Source organism: Condylostylus longicornis, unplaced genomic scaffold, assembly GCF_029603195.1.
Source record: "Condylostylus longicornis isolate FDR11 unplaced genomic scaffold, ASM2960319v2 ptg000010l, whole genome shotgun sequence".
Lineage (NCBI taxonomy): Eukaryota > Metazoa > Arthropoda > Insecta > Diptera > Dolichopodidae > Condylostylus > Condylostylus longicornis.
In genome coordinates this window covers 21,147,187-21,174,050 of record NW_026577979.1, presented here as the reverse complement: position 1 = coordinate 21,174,050, position 26,864 = coordinate 21,147,187, and the positions used below count along the sequence as shown (strand labels likewise).

The 26,864-nt window shown below is 25.5% G+C and overlaps 1 protein-coding gene across 3 annotated transcripts; it reads left to right on the top strand.

Annotated features, from left to right (window-relative positions):
• The first annotated feature begins 542 nt into the window (after positions 1-542).
• Positions 543-26,759, top strand: LOC129618716 (septin-2). 3 transcript variants are annotated; one of them, XM_055533660.1, is made up of 5 exons: positions 602-620; positions 699-1,088; positions 25,033-25,394; positions 25,470-25,570; positions 25,640-26,759. In XM_055533660.1, exons 2-5 carry the CDS (start codon positions 1,019-1,021, stop codon positions 26,307-26,309), a joined length of 1,203 nt encoding a protein of 400 aa, XP_055389635.1. In that variant the 5' UTR covers positions 602-620; positions 699-1,018; the 3' UTR covers positions 26,310-26,759. The 3 variants fall into 3 exon arrangements, with proteins under 3 accessions (XP_055389636.1, XP_055389635.1, XP_055389637.1); XM_055533661.1 differs by having other exon boundaries at positions 543-1,046; positions 25,640-26,757; XM_055533662.1 differs by lacking the exons at positions 602-620; positions 699-1,088 and adding an exon at positions 21,102-21,288 and having other exon boundaries at positions 25,640-26,758.
• The last annotated feature ends 105 nt before the right edge of the window (positions 26,760-26,864 follow it).

Genomic DNA, 26,864 nt, shown 5'->3' with positions numbered 1-26,864 from the left:
TGCATTTAGGAAAATCTCTATTATTTCAATAGAAATTTTTACATTTCCTCAACGATATATCAGTAAAAATTATTTTCAACAATTAATAATTTTTTCACCTTTTCGCTTATACAAAATAAAATGGATGTATTTTTATGTCAAAGTGACATATTAATCTGCCTTGAAGTATGCAATATATGAAAATATGTAAATATTCTTATTTCATTTTATTCAAATATAGTGCTAAATAAATTTTACAGATTTTTTAAACGCAATCAATATCGAAAAATAAAATTTTAAGCAACCAGTCAAAATACTTTTTATATGTATAGTGTACCATTTTTTCGAATGTTTACACATTTATAAAGCGAGTGTTTTTTTTATACAGAAAGCTGTCCAGTACAAAAAAAGTTTTCATCAGATTAAAAAAGATAGAGAAAAGATAAGTGAAAAATGATTGTTAAAAGAAGCTTGAAATTGCTGCAGTAATATTTAGTATAGGTAAAAGCTTTTCGACTTGCATAATTTGAAAATCGTTTAGTAACTACTAGTTGTAGTAAAGATCTTGTGAAGACGGTAATATATTGAAAAATATCCGCTTTTTTTTTTTTAATTTTTTTATCTATTACATCTACATCGATGTACTTAAGTATACAGCTATACATACGCATATAAAATACATAAATATTTCTGTCTTGTTTTTTCTTGTACTATTATAGCAGTGCATCTGATTTGATAAAATCAAAACAAAGCATCTGAGAAAAAAAATGTATCCGACAAAATTTGGTGATAAGATAAAAAAAAATTTTAAATTGCATGCTGCGCATTTTTTTAAATAATACAAAAAGAAAAAATAAAATTTTAATGAATGATTTCTGCCATAGTGAAAGTGAATTTAAAATTTATAAAAAAAAAGCAAAAAAAAATATTTTATATATGTATTTTAAATTTTTTTGTAAAAGTTTAAAAGAATTTTAAACCTATATAATAAAAATTTTATACAAGAAAAAATTCCAATTACTAAAAAACAAAAAAGAAAATGCGTTCCACAGAACTTTATAGAAAAGGTATACAGAAAAATTCTTTTACATCTTTAGCCCCCATAAATGGTAGATTATTTTTCTTACTATTTATTTGATCTGTTCTATGGCAAAAAGGAAAAAAAAACCTTGAATTAGAATTGTTAGTCAAGTCGAGTAAATCAAATTATTATGTAAATCATTTCTGAAAGATTTTCAAAGAATCTAATAGAACAGAACTTCGATAATTCAAGTTAATAATTTTATTTAACAATTTTATTTAGCCTGGAAACTCTGGTTTCCTCTGGAGAAATTTTATTAGCACTTTCTTTTTAACCAAGTTTTAAAAAAAGGCAGTGCTTTTCTAAAAAATGATTAAATAAAACTTTTTGAAGGGTGGATTTGATCATGAAGTATTTCAATATATTGCATCTCAATTGTATACTAAGTTGAATTGGACGATTTTTCCTTATTGCCATAGCACATTTTTTTTGCCATTTTTTTTAATTTAAATATTTTTTTTATTTTTATAATTGCAAAAAGAACATTTTAATTGTCATACATTTTTTCCTATCATAACTGTGGTACCTGTATTCATTCTTATTTAATTCTATATAACAAATAATCAAATTTTAAGCTAATGGTCGTTAATTACATACACATATTTATAATAGTATATACAAATATACTACATATTTATATTTACATTTCATTTTCAAATTTAATAACATTAAACATTGTGAATGACTTAAATTATACCAACAACAATTATTATTGAAAGCTTTGATATACGCGAGTATAAACACAACTTAATGGTTTTAGCTGGTTGTAGTTAATTAAAAATCAGTTGTCGTTCTTAATTTGTAAACTTAATATTGTTTTTCTATACTTTTTTCTTCAATTAATATTATCAAATTCTTTGATTTCTTTATATACATATGTATACCATTCAAATAAGGGTTAGGAACATAATTTTTATGGAATTTAGGTTAGAAAATCAAAAATAGAGTTGTTAAACTTTGGTTTTTAGTTTTATGTTTCTAATAATTAGAAACTTTTTATTTTTCATATAGTAAATAATAGCAACATAGTTATGCTTATATTATACATTTGTATGTATGTATTATTGTATAACAATTATACGTATGTATATCTTTTTAAAATAGTCTGTACCTCAAGTAAGCACACATATAAAAGTATAAATTAATTACAATTAAACAATAATACTTTTATGCTACATAATCAAGTGCATGACATTTTTAGGTTAGAATTTTTGCATAAAACAGAATGAATACTCAAATAACATAATAAAGTTATATATATATATACATATATAAAGAAATGTGAACTTTTATATTAGATGTTTTTCATTTAATGCACATACAAATGCATTTTATGATATTTAACACCTTGTAATATCAAATATTTTATTTTTCATATAATATACAGAAAAATATAATACAGAATTGAGTACTGAATATACATTACGCAGTGCTATCATTGTGCACAATGCATATATACATTGGTTATAACAAAATGTATAACAATTGAGTGCATTCAAATATTCATTTTCATTATAGGGACATGAAATAAATGGAATTTTATAAATGAGAATACTATCAAGTACATGAACTTGATCATAAGTTCCTGGATGTGTTCATTTTAAGTGTATACATATTGACATAAAATATTAAAGTAATGGAGAGCAATTTGTGTACATGGAACACTGTATATATAGAAATAAAAATTTACTTATAAATTTTTATTTTAAAGTTTTAACATTTATTTTCATAGAAAAATTTATGGCCACCTATTGAGATATACGCACGTTGTTATATTAAAGACTGATTTATATTAAAGACTGGTGTAGTTTGAAATGTTATATTTTTGGAGTGTTTTTAACATGGCATTATTAAATAAATTGAAAATATATTCCCTTTCTTTGGTATTTTACAAAAATTAAAACCCGTAAAATTTAATCGAAACCCTGATTGATTCATATGGAATCCTTTATTCAATAACTATTAAAAAATTTAAAAAAAATTGAAAATATTCAATTGCTTAACAAAGTTAAGAATTTTTAACTATTACCAGTACGTTATTTATTTCTTTTCATAATTACCTGTCTTAATTTATTTTATTGTGGTTAATCATAGGATTACATCATCAATAGTAATTTTAAAATTATTTAAGCATCTTTATATCATATTATATTATAAAAATTTTTTAACTATACATCATTCATATAGAAACACATGCATACTCACCTATATATATAAATATAAACTAATGTTAGTGATAATATAAGCATAATAAATTCAGATGGGATATCAAAATATGATAATTGTCATTTTATTAAAAAATTAATATTCTATAAATTAATATCCAAATTTTATCAGATTCATAACACTTCACAATTGAATATGAATACGATTTGAATTAATTAAATGGTTTAACCTGTTTAGTCTTAAAAATTGTTTTTCGAACATTCTTATCCGTATTTGATTAATTCAGTTGTAAATACTTTCTATATATGTATGTATATAATACATTTGTAGCATATATATATTTAACAAATAACTACGAGAAATTATTGAGAGCTGTTTACCTAAATTAAGTGAAAATTCATAACAATTAACATTTGCGGAAATTAAATTTCGAAAATATTCATAAACACTTGTTACTCTTACTTAATATTTGAAATAAACTTGACAACATATAACCTTATATTTCCGACGATCAAAAATTTTTTACTGTCATCAAATTTAATTTTCAAACAACCAAAATACATTTAAGTGTTGAAAATCACACTGTGTACATTTCAATATGAATTTTCTTTTTAAATTAAATTTAAAGAAAAAAAATGTAAAATCACTTTAATACCGTATGAATTCCACGATCAATAAATTTTAGTTATGCTTTCTTCTTTGATATATATAGGTTTTTAAATTATTAAACAATATTATTGTGAAATTAACAGTTAATATCCATAATTCGCATTCTTCATTATCTGTACATACTCGAACTGAGTTCAAATATTAACATAAAAGCAGATAAAAATAAAATTTTATTTCTATTATTATTTCAAATAAACATGGTTTCTTATATACACAAATATTCACACAAAATGTTTACAAAATAAAAGATTTCATTAAGAAATTAAAAAAAAAAAATTAATTTAAAAATATTTTGTTATTAAAATTCAAAGCGTTAAGCATAAATTATTGAAAAAAATACCTTAACAATATTTTCATCTACAGAAATTTCATCTTTTGGGGGCAAAAAAAAAATTTCAAAAATTTTTTTCGAATTTTGTTCTTTGCAATATATGAGTACGAATTATTTTCGCATTTATAATCAGTTTAAGTACTGGTTTTAATAAAGTTTTAAGAATTTATTTTGTTGCACATAATGAATGTTTTGAATTCATACGACTGTCGAAAGTACCAACACAGAAATCTTCTTTATAACACAAATTATCGTACCTTAAAATACTTTAATTTTAATTCAATTGTTTGCCAAGGATTACTTATTACTCATTTATTTCGCATACCATTACAGTTGCGTCAAAAAATGTTGAAAAATTTTATATTACTGTCAAATTACGTCACCAAAAAAATACCGTTACTTAAAACATTTTGAAAAATTCATTTGACACCACGTCTGAACTAAAACTAGTATGACACTCGTTTATTTTCGCATATCTAAAAATACCAGTATACCTAGAATAGCCAAAACTTTATCCTGCTTTATATAAAATCAACCAAAAATAAAAATTTGCCTTTAATAACGCCTCTTAAAGGCGTTAAATTCCTAAACTGATTGAAATGGAGGCCTGTCGTGGAAAATTTTTTCCTTACTAACGAAGATACATACAGTGATATATATAAATGCATCACTATGGTGGTTACTACTAAATTATAATTATTGCAAATAATTCTTAACATCTCTAAACAAAAATCCGTTTCAAAATTAATTTTATTTATGAATAAATATGAAATTTTTAATGAAAAGAACTTCATAATAAAGTTGGGTCAAACCAATGGTTTGTATTGTAGCACTTTTCCCTTCAACAAGTGAAAATTCTGCTTTAAATACAGTCTATGTATACCTATCACACTATTAAAATTATTTTCATTCATATGCAAAGCAATTTCTAAAATTGCATATATTTAGGATGACGCATATATGTAGCCTTTGAAATAAAGCAAAAATTAATATAAAGTGGGGTTAACAAAATACTTGATTTTAAGATTTAATTGTGTGAGTTAAGAACAATAATTATACTTTTTAATGTTATGGAATTTACCGTTAGCTTTTTGTTTATAGAAATTTTAAAAAACTTGCGGTTTCGTAAATATAAGGTATCAAAAATTCAAATATTACAAATTTCAAGAGGCGATAACTTGAGAGGGGATGGAGATGGAAAAAAATTTTCTTCTAACAAAATAAACTATTTATTAACGTCTAAAAGCCCCTAAATTTCAACCTTCTACAGGCAGGGGTCTAGAAGAAAAACGACATCAAAAATTTGGAAAAAAAGGACTTTAGATAACGGTAAATTTGAACGGCCATATTGTTTTTCTAAAGTTTAACTATAGCATACCGCGCTAGAGGAAGCAAGTCACTGCCTTTCTGCGTTCGCAAAATTTCAAAAATGCTTATTTTGTTATAATAATATATATACTAAATGTTTCATTGCAACAAATAGTTGAAAAAGGCCATTTTTAGGGTTTTGGTGGGGTATAACTTCTAGAGGGGGGGAGATAAGTAAAAATTTTATTTAACGGAAATAAGTTTCTAGTAAAGGTCTATGTAGGTGTTAAATTTCAGCTTTCTGTCTTCAAGGGTGTAGAAGTTTTGTAAACAAAAAAAGTGTCCACGGAACGACGGACGGACGGACGGACGGACGGACTGACGGACGGACAGAGTTAAACTAATAAGCACTTTTTTTCAAAAATTTTTTGAAAAAGTGCTAAAAACGACCATATAGCATATAAAAACATTATGGCCTTTCCGTTGTATTTCGATTCAATGTAAATATTTTACAATCTTATACGTACCTAGCATCCAGAAGTAGCACATGTATATGAAATAAAACATATTACATCTCACAAATAGCGGTTAAAAATGAAACGTATATATGCATATGAGCATATGTTAACGTATGTGTGCATTACGAAACTAAAAACTTTTTCAAATTTCTTTAAATGCGGGAAGCTAAAGCTAAATGCCATATCATTAAAAAATATAATTATTTTTCTTAACTCACGCAATCAACCCTTAAAATCGAGCATTATGTATATGAGCCTCTTTTAATTTTGTTTCACCCAACTTTATTCAAAGTGCAAACGGAAAAACTTCAGCTATAGTCAAATAAATTTTGAAGTTGTATAGCAGCTACTCGAACTAGTACCTTAATCATATCCAATTTAAATAGAATTGTGACATTTACTATAATAAATCATTTATGCAAATTTGGTGAACTTAGCCCAATTTATTTTTGAATTATCGTTGTTATTTAGACCATTATTTCTTAGCGTTACAAACGGCAAGGCAAATAAAAGTAGACCCTTTTAACATACGTTCGTACGAGTACAAAAAGGATTTCACAACACAAATTTTTGAGAGCATTTTGTCTCTCGATTTTAAATAAATAAAATTCAATTTCAATTTTTTTTATTGTGCTATTATATATGTATTATATTTTAACAGATTTTTATAGGCCAAAAAATGTATAAAAGTTCAACACTTTGAAGTTTGTAAATTTGTACAAAATTTCACATACGTAATGCAACCAATTTCATTGCATTTTCTGCGCAACTTCTCAAAGCGCTACGTTTCCAATTTATCGTGAGACATTTTTTCTTGCTATCGAAAAACATGCAGTTAATCTAAATTAATAATGGTTTTTCTTTTAGTACACTTGCTGTTATAGTACAATGTACACATTTTGCCAATATATACCTATAATGCAACTATAAGTATTATTATTAAAAAAACATTTATGCTGCTGTTGGAATCAAAAGACACAAAAGTACAATTAATATAAATTAAATTCATTAGTTTTCCTTCAGTTTGAAACATAAATCATTTTTTGAGGGCCATATAAAATTTGCTGTTCTACAGGTTTATATTTGTGCATTAATTTCTTTAATATTATAAATATACAATTATTTTATTTTTGTATCGAATATTATGAACTTTATATAAATTATTTAATATATTTTAATCATCCGAATTTAAGGTTTTAAACCAGAGGCTCTTCAATCGAAGGATCACTATTACATAACTATCAGTATGCTTTTTGAAATAATAGGAGCTTAGTAATATTATCTCTAAAATAATCAGTCTTTTGTGACAGAGACAAATATTCTTTCTATATTTAAATATAAAAATTATTTTAAAAACTTAACTTTATTTCTCTCTACCGATATCAAAACAGGAACGCGGTTTATTATATTTGTTAAATTTTAAACTAAAAAAATTAATAAGACATTATTAACTATTAATATTTTCTTCCACAGCCGGCTATACAATTTTTTCATTTCAGCAGAATAGTAAAATTCCATAAATCATGTAATGTGAATTTATTTTCACAATTCAGCACAGTTGCCGATTGTCAATGTTTTAGTTTAATACAATCACCTAGAAATTTTAAAATAGTTTGTTTTGTCATACAATTTTAACTAATTTAAAGTAATATAAACCAATTATATTTATATATACAAAATAAAATATAAATGAAATTTTTACGCGAATTTATGGAATTATACGCCAATTGCAATACAATTTGAAATGATAATTTGCGAAATTTGTAAACTTTATGCCAGAAATACTATAATGGAATTGTTAGGATTTGTGTTTGTATTCAATTTTCATAATGAAAAATGTGATTAGCAGATAAAAGCATTACATATTTTCAGAATGGATTATATTTACTCATTTTGAATATTAGAAAATGTATACACAGATTCATTGCAGAGTCAGTATTAATTACATCATTCATACTAAGTTAAAAGAATTATAGGCAAGTGCTTACGTATGGAAACGTTCATAAAACGAGTAATTTTATCTCCAATATTTTTCTTTTTAAAATATCTGGCTTGAATGTTCTGTTATTTAGCAATTATAGGCTCCCATTATTGGATATACGAGTAATACCACACTACAAAATGCATCAGATGATTCAATCATTGTTTTGTAGATCAAGAAACCTATAATTTACGACCTTTACTTTTAACTTCGAATATTCAACCATTAGTCACAACTGAGAAGATGCTTAATCCAATATTGTTCAAAGTAAAAAAGATCCTTTCTTTTCCTTACTAAAATTTATAAACTTCATTTACTTTTATTCGAAGTATGTCCAATTAAAACAAATGAAGAGTGGCTTGACTTATTTACAAAACTATATGGGAATTAAATACAAAATATATAATTTCTTCCATAAAATTTAAAGCAATTACACCCGCTCTTTCCAACTTGTGCATTTTTGTTAAATTTTCAACTAAAAAAAATTTATTTTTCATTTCTGTTCCGCACTTTCACACCTATGCAATTACTGAATATTAGGAAATAATAAATTTTAACCTAATAAATTTTGTGAAACCTTTCAACTTGTTAAACTATAATGAGAAACAAGTAAAAACGTTTCAGTCGATATAAACCGTTTGAATTATACCCTGCACATTTCGTTGTTGTTACTCGAACCTGTGAAACCATTCTATAGAAACTTCACGGATATGTCTAACCTATAACTGGACACACAATTTTCAAGTTTCATGAATCTAACTTTAATATTTTTCCAAATATTTAAAATAAGCTGTATGGGAGCTACTCGAACCTGTCAAGCAATTCAACCAAAACTTCAGAAATATATCTGACCTATAACTGGACACCTAACTGCCAAGTTTTATGAATCTGACTTTATTATTTTTCCAAATATTTAAAATTAGCTTTTGGAGTTGCATGGCAAGTACCCGAACCTGTCAAGCAATTCCACTAAAACTTCAGAAATATATTTGACCTATAATTGGACACATGACTGCCAAGTCAAGAATCTGACTTTATTATTTTGCCAAATATAAAAAATTTGCTTTTGGAGTTGTATGGTAGCCACCCGAACCGGTGCAGCTATCCCATTAAGATTTTTAAAGAATATGTAGAATATAATTGGACACATGTATACAAAATATTGATCCCTTTATTAGTTCTTGAAATATTTAAAATAAACTCTTTGAGTTGTATGGCAGCTACCCGAACCCGTTGTCCGAATTAGTCAAATTACAATAGGGTTCGTCCTTGTCACAAAAGAAAAAACTTGTGAAAGTTTGGTGTCGATTGCATTATTCGTTTTTGAGTTATCGTGCGATCGGGCGGACGGACGGACTTGTCTAAATTGACGCAGAATTTGACGCTGAGCAAGAATGTATATATATGTCCATACCGGAGACGACTCCATCAAGTAGTTACAAACTCCATACCAAAGTTAATATCTTCTAGATCATGATGGCAAAATATTTAATTGTTATACTTTTAAAAAATTACTTAAGCCTCTTTATACATTGTTACTATAAAAACTACATATATTTACGAAATATGATGCATAAATTCAGCAAAAAAAAAATTAGATTTATGTTCGTTGCTCTTAAAGTTATATGAAAGAATAATTTGAGTTCTTCAATAAGAAATCTTACATCTTCAATTAAAATTTTGTTCAAATTTATTTTATTATGTCGCTTAAACTCATTTTAAACATTTGAAAGTTATATGTAAATGTACTAGTTGCATGATATCCGAGAGTTTTAAACCAACCTGCACTTATCTTAATTTTTTTCATAAATATGTAGTTGTAAACACATTTGTATGCTAAAATAAAATCATCCCTCACATATAATTTTTTAGTTTCGCAATAGAAATGATAGTTTTATTAAACGAAACCCCACATTTCGTTAACAAGCTATATAATACGTATAAACATTTGTATACTGTTTTTTGTTATGTTGTACTTGGTAGAGTAAATATAATTAGCATAAATTATAGAAATTCCTAGTATGAATACTATACAATTACATGACCCTGTACGTTTTGAATGTTTTAATAAAATTGTATGAAAATGTTATGTTTAGAATATGAAAGATAGCAGTGAATTTAAGTAATTGTACAATATTTGCGCAATTTTTTACGTCCTACAGTAATTAAAATGTTTGAGAAGAAGTATTTTGCTCATAATATTTAAAATATTGGAAAATTCATGTTTGTATTGCAAAAGACATTCACAATTTTGGTAGATAATTTTTGACTACTCGTACTTCCCTCTCATTATACAAATAAAAGAGTAAGTGACTCTAATATTTTTCATCTTTATATTTAAAGCTAAAACATTGAGTAGTTTTGATGCAGGGTAGTTTATTTTATTTCTATTTTCAACTATTTTTTTTTTATATTGGAATTTTGTTTTTCAATTTCTTTAATAACCACATAACATGTTACCAATATAGCATTGGTTGTTATAAATAACAAGTGCACGTAAAATGTATTTGGCCCAATATTTTATTATTTACTAATTTCTAGTGCATTATATAACAATTTCATTGAAGATGTATTGATTAAACACACTTATTATGCCCTATTCTTACATTGTATAATAATTTTTATATAAAAATTATCATTGACAAAATTTGATTTTCAATATCAAAAATAGGATCCAGCGCCCTTTCGAATTGAAATTTCCATTTTCTCAACTACATTTGTCATTTGATCTCAGCCTCTCAGCTTGAAAATTTTAATTTACTTACCACCTCCCAAAACTTTGTGGTTGAATTTTGCATATTTTATACTGAAAAAAAAACACAGACAATTTACAATTCAATAACATAGTTAAAGTCATTAATAGTCAAATTTGAATTGTTAACTAAGAAATTCATGCAATTTGATATTTAAACTAGTAAAACAACAAGGATGTAACATATTCCTACAATACTAATAATAGGATTAATTTAAATAGCTAAATTGTAAAAATAAATCATGTTTTAAAATATTTTTCTATAGATGTCATAAATAAGTTTCACATTTTCTATACTTAAACTAACAATTTCCTCAATTTAACATGAAATCTAATTATTAAGTATTTTTCCATATTCAGTTCAACATACTTAAAAACACAGCAAATAATTTTTAATCCTATTATTTAAGCTTTAAGGTGAAAGAACTCGAACAGAATAAGGTTTGAGTTTAATATCTACTCGATGAGCGAAGTGAAAGTAATTGGATAGATTCAATAATAGCAATAAAAATATTTGAATAAATGAATTTTTAGATTAACGTCCATGTTATACCATTTTTACACTTGTTTGTTTAATCAATAATAAATAAATCTTGCTTATTTTTGCCTATTTGGCAAAAAAAAAACACTTCAACCTAAAAAAAATTGCGTATTATTTTTCTATTTTTAAAGATATTTTCTATCGTCCTTGAAGGTATTAATTAAATTTACTTAATTAAATAAAAAAAAAGTTTTTTATTGTATCTCATTTAAACAAATCAAAATACAAGAACAATATCGTATTAATCTGTCTAGTAAAAGGTACAATATAATAAATGTAGTTCTAATTTGTTCTGAAATCGAAGTGTTCTGAAATTTATTATGTGTTTCTAATTGCATTTTCAATGTTAAATATGTACTTACTTTTGTGTTAGTTTAAATTAAGTAAAATTGAAATATAACTTGTGATTAATTAAAAATCATTCAATCTTTTTGTAAAAATTGTTTTTGTGTGGAATGAACTTATATGCAACCTGCTTTTAATCAGCTTTAATGCTAACTTGGGTACACAAATCAAAATATAAGACTGAAATTCTAACTTCGTGAGCCGTTTGAGCAATTAAAAAATGTTAACAATTAAAACTTGAATATTTATAATTTTTATGACAAACCTTAAAACATGTTTTGATTAATATGCAAAAAATATTTTATTTATTTATAAATCTGCCAAACCAGGCGTATACAGGCAAGCATAATTTTACAAATATAATCATAAATAACGACCGGTAACAAAAAAAGACTGAAACTCCGAAATTATCACTTTCTATAATCTATAGTTCCCAGATGCCGCTAATTAATAATTTGTTTAGGAGCAGTCCTTCGTTTACAATACCTATCCCTAATTAAAGTTAAATTTACTTCATATAAACTACAAGTAACTAATTTCAAAATATTGAAAAAAAAATAATTTTTGTTACATAAACTTGCCAGAATTTCACACAATAAAAATTTTATAGATTTATCTTAGATTGTAGATTGTAAGTTACAAAGAAGTGCAGCACCCAGCTAGGTGCGGGACAAAGCCCTACAACACCCCCCGAGATCCACCATACTGATGAATTCGTCTTAAATTTATCTTAAATCCTACAGTTAATTTAGAATATGTTATTGGATTTCAGATAACTTTCACAAAATTATCGCAATTATTTTAGTTTAAAAATGTTATATGAGTATATACATATATTAAACAAAAGTTAAAAGCAGATTCAAATATTAGCAATTGTAGGTTTCCAATTGTTTTTGATTTACGAATTATCTTTCTCTCTAAAATTCTACAATATTGAATTTTTTAAGGATAGTAACAGCAGAATAAACTAAGGTTGTTATGCAAACGCATGTTCTTATATGGCTTTCTCATTAACAAATTTGAACAAAAGAAAATTCAGTAAAGTTTGGTCACTAAATGTACAAATCTAACATGACTTTTCTCATACATAATGTGAAAAAGTCATGTTGTAGTGGCCTGTACATAGTTGAATTCATTTACCAATCTTAAATACCGAAAATTCTCTAAAAATAATTCACGATAATTTTTTTTCATCATAATCGTAAATCGTAATAAAACAACATTTTTCAATATTTCATTCTTAAAATAGCTCATGCATATATGCATATATGTATATTATACTCGTACCTGTACAATATTTACTTAAATTTATTCCGACAAATTTATCGTATCTTAAATTATACATATTTCATTTTTGATAATATGTTAGAAAAATAATTTCGGGAATTTTATACTTATTATGCTCATTCATTTAAAATATTAAATAGTTGGGTCAAACCAATGCTTTGCAATGTAGCACTTTTCCCTTCAACAAGTGGAAATACTGCTTTTAAAAACAATCTTTGTATAATTGCCACTACACTATTAGAATTACTTACATTCACATATACGAAACTATTTCACGACTTGCATACATTTAGAATGAACGATTTGTGCAGTCTCTGAAATAAAACAAAAATAAATTTAAAGAGATGTTAACATAATGCATAATTTTAAGTGTTAATTGCATGAGTTAAGAAAAATAATTATATTTTTTAATAGTATGAAGTTTACCTATGTGCGTTTATAGAAAGTTGAAAAACCTAGCGGTTTCGGAAATATAAAGCATCAAAAATTCAAATTTTACAAATTTCAAGAGGCGATAACTTGAGAGGGGGTGAAGATGGGAAAAAATTTTCTTGTAACGAAATAAACTATTTATTAGTGTCTTGAAGGCGTTAAAATATCAAACTTTCACAACCTGGGGTCTAGAGGGAAAACAACTTCAAAAATTTGTAAAAAATGGATTTAAAATAACGGTAAAATTTAACGACCATTTTGTTTTTTTATAAATTCTCAAATAGTATGCCGCGGTAGAAGAAGCCAGTGTTTGCAAAATTTGAAAAATGGCTATAGTTTGACTGCGATAAATAGTTAAAGAATGCCATTTTTAGGGTTTTAAGGGGATGTAACTGGTAGGGGGGGGGATAGGTAACAATTTTCTTCTACGGAAATAAGTTTCTGGTAAAAATCTATGAACATATAAAATTCTAGCTTTCTGTCTTGAAAGGTGTAGAAGTTTTGTATGTTCACGGACTGACGGACGGATGGACAGACTGACGGACGGACGGACGGACTGATGGACGGACACAGTGAAACTAATAAGCGCTTTTTTTTAAATTTGTTTGGAAAAGTGCTAAAATAAAATGTGTATTTTATTTTGTTCTTTCATTACTTTAATAAAATATTGCATTGTGAACGTCAACTTATATTCAATGAATTTCATCGTTACTATTGTTTTTATTTCTCGGACAGCATGCTTTCATATACATATACCTTATGGCAAGTATAAAATACAAATATATTTATTTATTGAAAGACGCATAAAAAACTGAAAGACGCAATAACACTAAAGTATGTTGTAAAATGTTATCGGTTGCACCGATTAAATAGCAAAAAATAATGAAAATTGACTTTGACTTGAACAAGTATTGCTAAATGACAACAAAATGTTTGAAGTTGCAAGTTAATTATGTTTAAATTTTATTTTTATCAAATTTTATTTTTAAACGGTTATTTATTTTACTGTAAGTTTCCGTTTTTATATTCGTTGAATTTTCTATTGCCGACTATTTAAACTTTTATGTATTTAATTGTAAATACTTTTAAGCCATTTTTTTTGTAAATAAGTCAATTTTTGTTGAGTTAGTTGTCTTTATTTAAAGAAACATAAAAAATTAAAAATTTGCTCATCTACATTTTAGGTTTTATTAGGTAATTTTTAGGTTTTTAGATAATATTATGTTTAAGTTATATTTTATCTCGAGTTAATTTATATTTTTTCAAATCAAAAGCTCATTTGCTGATACTATTAATCTATCACATTATACTATTATACTATTAATATAAATAGATTTAAACCTATTTAATTAAAATTATATTTAACACGTTCTTTAACATACGAATGCCGATTCTTTAAAAAAAAAGGAAATTATTTTACAAACATCTGCTCAACATTGACTAAAGTTTTACATACTCATAATAACGCACATATACAAATTCATTCAAAAGTAAATTAATGTCACAAATCGTATAAAAACATCAAAATTATAAGGGCTTTGAAAAGTTTAAACACAAAAAATAAATAAAACCAATTTTGAACGCATTCCAATGAATATTTTTATTTGAATGGTGACTTTTATTCATTTTGTAACTTAAAATACGTTTATTTTATTTTTAAAGTTGTTTTTCTTTTTCGTGAACGGATAAATTTTTAAAATTTTATCTTTTACCATGCTAACTAAGCGATTTTCGGACATTGTATTAGGAAGGTTCTTATCACAATTTTCTATTAAACATTATTTTAAAATATTAAATCCTTTTGGTTAACAAAGATTACAATCAAAAATTTTGCAAACATAAGCATTAACTATAAGCCGCAAAACAAATAAGTATTAGTCTTTGATTGCTCTATTATTTAAATTAAGTAAAATCTAACTAAAGCTAGAGTTCAATTACAATTCTCAACTTTTATATAATCAGGTTCAGTGACCTTGTTTTTTCAAAGAAAGTACTTACCATTACAGTTTAATATTTTGAAACGAACATGAAGAATAATAGAAAATTACATATTATGAAAATTAAACAAGATTAAAAGGCAATGTTTTAGGATTTAATTATAATTATTAATTATAATTAAGGTAATTATAATTACTGAATAATTAAATTTTATAAGGTTACCTATAAAATATATTCTTGTAACAAAAAAATTTGTCTGCGAAATTTGTGTAAAAACGGTTCATATTTTAAAAAAATCAGATTCTTCAGAAAAATTCTTGACAGCGAATAGCATATATCAAAGTAAAACTGTTTTCCAAATTGAAAACGTGTTAACGTAGTGCAAACCAAGTTTAAGTTTAATTAACCAAATACATATACTAATTTTTTCATAAATAAAATACATATTTTGATTTTTCCATATTTCGCTCTCTTTTTCAATATAATTAGAAAAAAAGCAATTATATTTATTTGTAAAAGCTACATACATTTAATTTAGATCAAATTATTATCTAAATTCTATGTGTGTAAATGCAATTTAGTACAAATTAATCGAACAAACTAATATGTTAGTTTTTAATTTATAAATAAACATATATACAAATGCATGGATTTTTATACATATGTATACATAAAACAAGAGAAAACGTATCTCTCAATAATGTCAGACACATGTTTTAATATTTTTCATTCTGTGTGGGAGCTTTTCTAAATAAAATTGGGTCAAACCAATGGTTTGTATTGTAGCACATTTCTCTTCAACAAATGAAAATACTGCTTTTAAATACAATCTATGTATACCTGCCACACTATAAAAATTATTTTCAATCACATACGAAACTATTTCTATGATTGCATATATTTAGGATTAACGATTTATGCAGTCTTCGAAATAAAGCAAAAATTAATTTGAATGCGGGTTAACATAATGCTCGATTTTAAGGGTTAATTGCATGAGTTAAGAAAAATAATTATATTTTTATCACAGAATATACCGTCAGCTTTTGCGTTTATAGAAATTTCAAAAAGCTTGCGGTTTCGAAAATATAAAGCCTCAAAAATTCAAATTTTACAAATTTCAAGAGGCGGTAACTTGAGAGAGGGTGGAAATATAAAAAATTTTCTTCTAACGAAATAAACTATTTATTAGTGTCTAAAATCTACTTGAAAAATAGATAAATATTTTGATGCTAATGATGAGTTTACTTTCAAAAATCATAATGTACGATACATATGAGTTGCATATGTTTATGTATAAGCATAGTGCATATTAATTTATATATATGTATATACATATTATATACATTAACTGCACATCAGAATTATGTCAACACAAGTATTTATGTTACACTTTAATGTCAATATTTATGTTGAAATCTATAAAGATATACAAAATGTCATTCAGATTAAATTAGATTAGATTAAGAATTCTAAAAGAATTACATTTATCTTGGAGGTCATAATACAATGGAGAGGGTATAACTAAGTATATGTAGATGAATCTATATAATATTCAATTAAAACGAAAACATACAAAAGTTTTCCTCTTAAGCAAGGTATATACAGCATTTCCTTATAAAAGCTGAATTGACATTTATTAATAAACCTCGCTCTTTATTAAAAGAACTCATATAATTTCGAAGAATCATGTTTTATTTATCAAGTATGTCGTAATTATTAAATCATAAATAATTACGATATATCATTGAATTACTTTTGAAATTAAGCAATGTGCTCAACTAATTTAATATTACAAGTGGAATGAAAAATTTATAATATTGCCTCAAAATATTTCGTGCGTGTGTATGAGGCACAAAGTTATAAGAATTAATCAAAATATTTCTTAAATATTCTCCAATTATAAAAATATAAAGTTATTCTAAAATTTCATAAGCATTATATAATTTATCCTATAAAATCTCATTGAAAATCAATTCTTGAAATTCAACTTGAGTGTGCTTAATTAATTTCGTTCAATATTTCATATTTTGTACAAATAAATAAACTGATAACGTTGGGCTATATAATATTATAATTAATGTAAACAATTCAATTAATAAAATAACTAAAATAATAAATATAAAAATTTAATAAGATTGATCAATTTGAATAACTTTGGATTTCGTTAATGGAATGCGTTTTTTATTTATTTAAGGCGCAAAATTTAAAGGAATGAAAAATTATTTTTAATCATCTATGTATAATAAGTGTACCATTGCCATTTTGTATGTGTTCTATTGACGCGCATCCAAATGTATCTGCGGCATCCAAATTGCAAGTAAAACGCAAACTTTTATGATCCAAATTGTAAACTGGAAAATTTTGACAACGTGAACTTATCGTAAATGTTTAAAAATGTTAATAAAATCAAAAGTAAAGCAAAATAAGCAACATATATTTGTATTACTGCGGTATATAAACTGTAACAAAACCTTTTTTAAGATGATTCGGATGTCACTGTTTATATATAAAATTTTGTATATGCAAGCACAAAAGACGTTGCTGAGAGGATTAATTTATGGGAGAACTTTAAATTATACAAAAATTTATTGATAAATAATATTTGTAATTTATAAATTACAATATATCTCCAAATAAACATTAATTCAGATACAACTTCTAACATATATTTTGTGTAACATTTTATGAAAATGTACAAACAAAAGTGCTTGAATTTTATGCAAAACATTTTAACCCATTATTTGTCGCTCTTTGGATAATTTCAAACCTTTTGTCAGCTCCATATCTGCTGACGTTTCAGGCAAAAAGCTAACCAGTAAGAGAATTAAAATTGTCCAAAAATAATCAAAAATCGAGTCGTAGACGTGATAATTAAAAGTGGCACCAATCTTGGCGTAAAACCTCATACGACATGATAGTAATTTTTTATTACCCCAATATTTGCAAGACTTTCTATATAGGTTAAATGTATAAATAAAATGGACGAAGTAGTTACAAAAATTATTCAATTAATTTTATTTCACAGAACAAAAAGAATAACAAATATGAGCACTTTGTTCTTCGAATTATTTTGAATTATTCGACCTTGCTTATATAGACAAAGGTTTTTTGGTACACTGAAACAAGTATTAGCAAATTAATTTGAAGTTTCTTAAGTGAAAGTTTACAACTTTTTCCGAAATTTTGGAGTACTTTACAAATCTAAAAAAAAAATTGCATACGTTTTATTTTGCAAGGGATTCAAAAAATCGCTAGCTATTGCTTTAAAATTTTTTGTATTTTTGTTTTTAAGCTGATAACCATTATATACGTTTCACTTCATTCTATGTTCAATTTTTTTGTGGCATGACATCAAAACTTAATGCAACGACTAACAAAAACAACTAAAGACATATCTGAGGTGACGTGACATGAAAGTTTTTTTTTATCACGTCAGAGACGCGACTAACAGATATTATATTTTTCCTTTATACGAAGAATATAATATAAAACAAATCTCGCACTAGAATTTAAGAGGAAAATCCTATTCTGAAAAAAAAAGAATTCATCCCTGACATTTTCTACAAAAGAATTACATAACAACAAAAGTGTATAATGTCCTTACTCAATACAACGTTTTTGTTTCTCAAGTCTATACATAAATAAATTCTGGTGATTACATAAAAGAAAAAATAAAAAGTTGATTCTATCATTTATTTTAAAGGCCTTATCATCTCTTTTTTTAAGGTTTACTTATTTTAAAACATGAAAACAGTACTTTTAAAATTTTTGCAAAACGTGCAAAATTTTTAAATTTAAACTGCAATTAAGGTTGAACTCATTTTCAAAAATTGTGTAACATTTTATAAATTTCAACTAATCTAATGCAAATTTCTTTGATAATTTCGTTTGTAATACAGCAGAACTTAAACATGGAAACACAAATCATTTAGGTTTTAGGGTATAAAAACGCATTCTTCATATGATAAACGTGATTCATTTTCATTATTCATAAAAAATTTAAAGAAAAATCATTCTAAAATTTTATAAAATTTATAAATTTTTTGTGGAATAACCCAAAGCCACAAGTAATAACGTTTATACGAAAATATTTGAATAAATAAGAATAACACGATTTATTTTTTTGTTACATATCAATACCATTTTTTTTTTTCAATAACAATGCCGGTTTTCTTGATATTTGGAAAGGGATATGGTCACTCTACGCATGAAAGCATTTTTATATACATAAATTTTTTCCTTATTTGTTACAATTTTATTCGCTACTTCATGTTTCCTAATTCATTGTATTGCCACTAAACTCAAGCACACTTTTGTTAAGATTAGACACATTTTACCCCTTCATAAAAATCTAATCGTTTTTTTTAACAAATCAAAGGTATACGCAGGCAGGAAATAAAACATAAAAAACAAATTAAGAATATTTGTTTTTAGAAAAATCAATAAACATTCATTCTAAATGTCACTAAAATGTCAAAAAATTTTACTATACTTCCAAGAAAGTAAAAAATAAATATATCAAAATAAACAAAAATTTCCCTAAAATAGTAAATAAAGCAGAAGTTCCAATTTCTAAAGTTCCTGAGTTATAGAATACTCGTAAATGAAAAGTTCAATTTACATTAAATTTTTAATTGTAATTGGCAGATAAGTACAAGAAGCTTAAAAATTGCTGTTTCGTAATTTGCAGAATTGATCTTTGATTACCTAAAAACGATTAATTTTTACTTTTAGGGTTGTTACACGAGTAGTCAAAAAGACTTCTCAACTCATAGTGGAGAGTTTTTTTTATAATGTAAAGAGGTATGCAGCAGATTTTGAATGTATCAATGTGTTTGCTTTATGGCAGCAAAAAATTTGATCTAATTTGTGCTGCAAGTAATACTACAGAAAGAATACAAATGTAGATTCTTTTTCCTTTTCTCACTCACTTGCACGTCTTCCCTGAAAACAAAGAATTTACTCGTAAAAAACTACCATTAGTTTAGTTTATTTTTGTGTGTCTGGTTGAATAAATTTATTTTGAATTATTTATTACAAGCACACATTTAGTAAACAAATTTAAAAATTATTAATTATAGATTTGGACATATTTTCGTAAGTTTTTTACTTTTAAAGTTTTCCTATTTCCAAGTAAAATTTTAAAGATTTGCTATACCCATTAAATTTATGATAAGCTATAAAACTGATTCTTCAGACCGAACCGATTCTTTTACCGATTTGGTCGAGAAAATCGTTAAGAATTAATACATTAGTTCGGTTGAAGAAAAACATAAAATAATATTGGAAACTTTCAGGCACAAAAATGGTTCGAAACACTGAAACAAAGTAGAGAACAATTTAATCTGTCAAATAATTTCGTATTTATTGCGCATGTTTACAATTTTTATAACTCATTCCTTCCAATATTGGAAACCATATTATGATATTCTGTTATCTCAATGAATAACGTTAATATATGAATCGAAAGAAAACATACTTGGAGGAAGAAAGATAAAAAACTATTTTTATTTTTGAATACTTTTACAATCGTAAAAAAGTAAACGCAAATAGCAACAAATACAGGATACTTTGTAATAGAAACAACATATCCTTATACTCACCACCTATGTATTTAATATTTTCACATTTGATTTTTGTATTATTCTTGTTTTTATAATTATTATTTTTTTTCCAGCATAGAAATATCTTCCATTAAAACCTAATGGAATGACAAAAAAAAATATTCTTTAGTAAAGAAACAAATTAAAAGACAAAATTTTTACACCGTGTGTCTTGTAACGAAAAATTAAAAATTTTAATATAAAATTAAATAGAAATTCGAAATTTGGAACAATTGAATAATAAAAAAGTTAATTATGTAATAAAAGGATTATAAATATAAAAAAATTGTAAATATATTTTTTCATTTTCTATCAAAACAAAAAAAGTTAAGAAAATAAAATCCACCGTAATGTCTGGTAAGCAAAATCAAAATTTTTCCTTGTTATACATTGGAGTTTATATTGCATACACAAAATATAGAATTGAAATTTACAAGTTATTAAATAAAATATTAGAAAATAAAAAATTTAAAAATATAATGTATTAATATAAGGTATTTTCAAATTTTCACAATTTTTAGAGTTAATTTTAGCAAAAAATTTTAGAAATTTTAAAGGCGGGACTCTTATAAATACATTGCATAGCGCATTGTGTAAAGAAAATTCTGTATATTTTAACTTGAATTTACATTCCCGGGAAAAAATTCCATTTTTATAATGTTTATATAAATACATTTATAAATGAAAATAATTAATATGTAAATTTTATAAAGGAAAAAACATTATAATTTCTTACAAAATTTTTAGTTTTTTTATATACAAATGAAGGCTCTATAAAATACTTACATACCATATGTGACCTAAATATGCATTGATATTTAAAACTCGCATACATAATGTATATACAAGGAAGAATACAATACAAACGTGTACATTAAAGATAAATATGTGAGTTGAATAAATTTATGTTAATATTGTATATCATACGGAATTGAAAAGTGTATTGAAATTTACACCACTAAAGATCGTTCAAAGAACTTTGTAATATAAAAGGATTGTACAAAGTGGAATTTTTGTTTACTCATAATTTTCGATTAAATATACTGCGAATTGTAATACTTGCATTACATGTTCTAAAATTATTTTTATCGTTTTTAAATTTAACAATATATATTGACAGTATTGTATGTATTACACACGGTGTAATATATTAAAACAGTATTTGATTCAAAATATTTTCAATATCAAAATATACAGTGACTTACATGGTAAAAAAAGTCAGGTAAACAAAATAAAACTAACTTCAAATTTAATCTCAACGTGCAAATAATTCAAATCCTGAATTATTTAATGTAATTTAATTTAATTTAATTATTTAATTAATTTAATTATTTAATGTAAATTTTAATTACAGTAGTGCCTACCAAACCTAATTAAATTATTATGATTTGTAGTTAGAAATGTCTTTGCTTGTTACCGACCGCATTGCATATATCTCATTGTTGTATCTCATGTTCGACATAATCGATTTTCATGAAATTTTATATGTGAGTTTATTTTGGCTATATGTCAGGCTTGAATGAACATATGAACATATATATTTTTTGGAACGATCGGGACTCGAAAACCAAACTAGGGCCCGATTTTGCACTTTTATCAATAAAGTTACTTAACCTTATGCATCGATACTTTAACTTTATGCATTAAATACATAACTATAGTTATGTTAGCTTTGATTTTAAAAAGATTTTTTTTGTCTAAAAATTGTAACTCAAATGCTAAATAATGAAAATAATTAAAATATCTTGTGGTCCCCCATATATGTCCCATCTCCCCCCCTCTAGAAGTTATACCCCCCTAAAACCCTAAAAATGTAATTTTTTAACCATTTGTTGCAGTAAAACCATAGGCATATTTCAAATTTTGCAAACCCAGAAAGGCAATGGCTTGCTTCTCCAATCGCGGCATACTAAAAAAACAAAATGGCCGTTTACCGTTATCTAAAATCCGTTTTTTCAAAATTTTTGATGTCGTTTTTCTTCTAGACCCCAGGTTGTAGGTGCCTAAAATTTTTCAAGCAGATTTTAGACACTAATAAATAGTTTATTTCGTTAGAAGAAAATTTTCTTCCATTTCCACCCTTTGAGGCTTTATATTTTCGAAACCGCAAGCTTTTTCAAATTTCTATAAACGCAAAAAGCTAACGGTAGATTCTGTGATATTAAAAAATATAATTATTTTTCTTAACTCACGCAATTAATCCTTAAAATCGAGCATTATGTTAACCCCCATTCAAATTAATTTTTGCTTTATTTCAAAGACTGCATAAATCGTTCATCCTGAATGTATACAATCCTAGAAATAGTTTCATATATGAATGAAAATAATTTTAATAGTGTAGTAGGCATACATAGACTGTATTTAAAAGCAGTATTTTGACTTTTTGAAGGGAAAAGTGCTACAATACAAACCATTGGTTTGACTCAACTTTATTGATTTTTTGTATTAAATAACTATTGTTGATCATATTATTAAATATTTTGTTATAATTTATTTTGGCACTTTTTTTTTAAATAAAATTTAGTATACATAAACCGTAAGATTTTTTATTATTTATATTTTTCAAAATTTTTTTTATTTAATTATAGGTGGTAAATATTTTATTATCTAGCTCATCACTATCAGCCTCTCTATTATTTTATTAAATTTCACGTCTTTGAAATTTAATTTTTATTAAATTTCACATCTTATTTAGGAAATAAGTTTCTAGTAAAGACCTATGAAACTTATTTCCATACAAGAAAATTTTTACCCATTTCCCCCTTCTAAAAGTTATAACCTCTAAAAGTCCTAAAAATGCCATTTTTTCAGTAATTATTATGGCAAAAACCAGAAATATTTTTTGAATTCTGAAATCGCAGAAAAATAGCGGCTGGCTTTTTCTGCCTTGGCATGTCATATTTAGACTTCAAAAAACAAAATGGCCGTTAACACAAATCCGTTTTTTCTAATCTAATGCCATATCTAACAGGCCAGCCAGGCTCAGAAAGCAAATCAAAAGTAAATTCCAAATTTATATGGAATTTAAATGGAAGGGATGTCGGAATTCATTTGTGTTAAGGAAATTGATCAATATTTTTGGCTCTACTAGCTCTACATATTTTTTGAAATTTAAAATTTAAATTTAAAAAAAAAAATTGGTTGGTAAATTCTATCTGAAAATGCAGTTGAAGAAAATTCAATTTTTGGCGTTGACAATCTTATTTAAAATTTTTGAATAAGAAATTATATATGGCATTAAGAAATTGAAATTAAAAAGAAATTGAAAAAGAAAGCAAAAAAAAATAATTATAATAATCTAGATAGCTTTTCAAACCATACTAAATAAAGTGAGAGCCACAAAGAATACTCAAAGCATAAAACATTAAGAATTGTTTTTGTAATTTTTTCCGATTCCAAATTTCTGAAAATGATTTCAGCTTGGTGGCCTGATAGATATTTATACATGCCATTACCTTTTCCTTTTAGACCTCAGGTTGCAGCAGTCAGAAATTTTAGTAGCTTTGAGATATTTAAAAAAAAAGGTTCATTTTGTTAGCTTTTATAGTTTCCTATAGATATAGCCCAATACATTTTGAAGTTGTATGGCAGCTCCCCGAACCGGTAGCTTGATCATATCAAATTAAAATAGAGTTCAGGCATTTACTATGATAAATCATTTTTGAAAATTTTGTGATTTTAGCTGATATGAAAATATGAAAGTTTTATATACATACATATGTTACATAGTTTATACTCAAAGCGAAAATCACTTCAATAATATATGTAATAAATATATTGCACAGAAAGTGATGATTCAGATTATTTATACTACAATATAATTTTAATGTTAAGTTACCAACAAAAAACCCAACAAACATTTAATTAAACCATTTTTATAAGCCAGGTTCCTGTTGATCTTTTGCAACGCTAAACTTGAAGATTTGAGAGGCGAAGATATTATTTTGTCGACTGTCATTTCTAAGACTGGCCCATTGTAAAAACTGCGTTTAATTAGTTTTATAACTAATGCTGTGACCTTATAATTGAAATTAAAATAAATTTTACAGTCTCAATCTCCTTTTCATTAATTAACCATTTTATATATTAACCAATTTTCAGTTGCTAAAACTCCCTCTGTTGACCGAGAAAGGGATTATATCGGTTTTGCTACCTTACCAGAACAAGTGCACAGAAAGTCGGTAAAACGAGGCTTCGAATTCACATTAATGGTAGTTGGCGAATCTGGTCTAGGAAAATCTACACTCATCAATAGCTTATTTTTGGGTGACTTATATAAAAATCGAATTATAGCAAACGTCGAAGAACGTCTTGAAAAGACTACACGAATCGAAAAAAAAACAATGGATATTGAAGAGAAAGGTGTTCGATTAAGGTTAACTGTTGTTGATACACCGGGTTTTGGTGATGGAATAAATTGCGAAGATAGTTGGAGAGTGTGCACAGCTTATATCGATGAACAGGTCTGAACTTGAAATTAAAGATTTTTTGAATTGCAAACATTTTGTAATTGTAATTTTACATTTACATACATTCAGTTTCGCCAATATTTTACTGATGAAAGTGGACTCAATAGAAGAAACATTCAAGACAATCGTGTTCATTGTTGTTTATATTTTGTTCCTCCATATGGTCACAGGTAAAGTTTCAGATAATTATATATGCATATGTTAATAAAAAATTTTTATTTAACTCTTTATGTAAATAGTTTGAGACAAATGGATTTGGAATTAATACGAAGATTACATCGTAAGGTCAATATAGTATTAGTAATAGGCAAAGCTGATTGTCTTACAAAAAATGAAGTTAAGAAACTCAAAGAAAATGTTCTCAAAGATCTTGAAGAAAATAATATTCAACTGTATCAATTCCCTGAATGCGATTCCGATGAAGATGAAGATTTTAAACAACAAGATCGAGATCTAAAGGCAGCTATACCATTTGCTGTTGTCGGAAGTAACACAATACTTGAGGTGGCTGGTAAAAAAGTACGAGGTAGGCAATATCCTTGGGGTGTTGTGGATGTCGAAAATCCAGAACATAGTGATTTTGTGAAATTACGTAACATGCTTATCTCAACGCATATGCAAGATTTGAAAGATACCACTCAAGATGTTCATTATGAGAACTTTCGAGCTCAATGTATATCACAAATATCTCAACATGCTTTACGTGAAAGAGGTAAATTGAAACGCGACTCTGTAAGCAGTACTAATGGTAACGGTTATGATTCATCTATTTCCGAAACTGACCGTTTACTATTACAAAAAGATGAAGAAATACGTCGTATGCAAGATATGTTAACACAAATGCAAGAAAAATTAAAAGCAACTCATTTAATGGAAATGAAAAAAAACGATAGCGTCATTGATGTATAAATTACTTCAAATAATGGCATAGAAAAACTATATACATTTAGTTTTAAATTAATTATAATTATTAATACAATAACATTAATTTATTTAAATTTTTAAAAAATTTTTTAATAATGTAACTATAGTTGTATTTCAAATGAAATATGTAGATACATATATGTCTATATATGTACGAGTACCATTTATAAGCATATATCTTATGCAAATGCTTACACATAATTTTATATGTACATATGTACGAGAAAAATAAATAAAAGTATATGTATAATATACCTACATATAAAAGTACGTGCAAACATACATCATTTAACTAACTGTATAGTAATTATTTAAACTGTAAAAAATTATTTATTAAAGTCATTGAAACAAAAATAAAATCATATGATATACTTACATAATATTAACAATAACAACAAATGTTAAATTAATAATGAAATTAATGTTTAGGACATATAATACAAAATTGTTTAAAAATGCGCTAATAAATGTTTAAATTAAATTGGCAGAAAAGTATCTACTGATCTGCAAAATTTAATTAAATATAAAACAAAACGATTG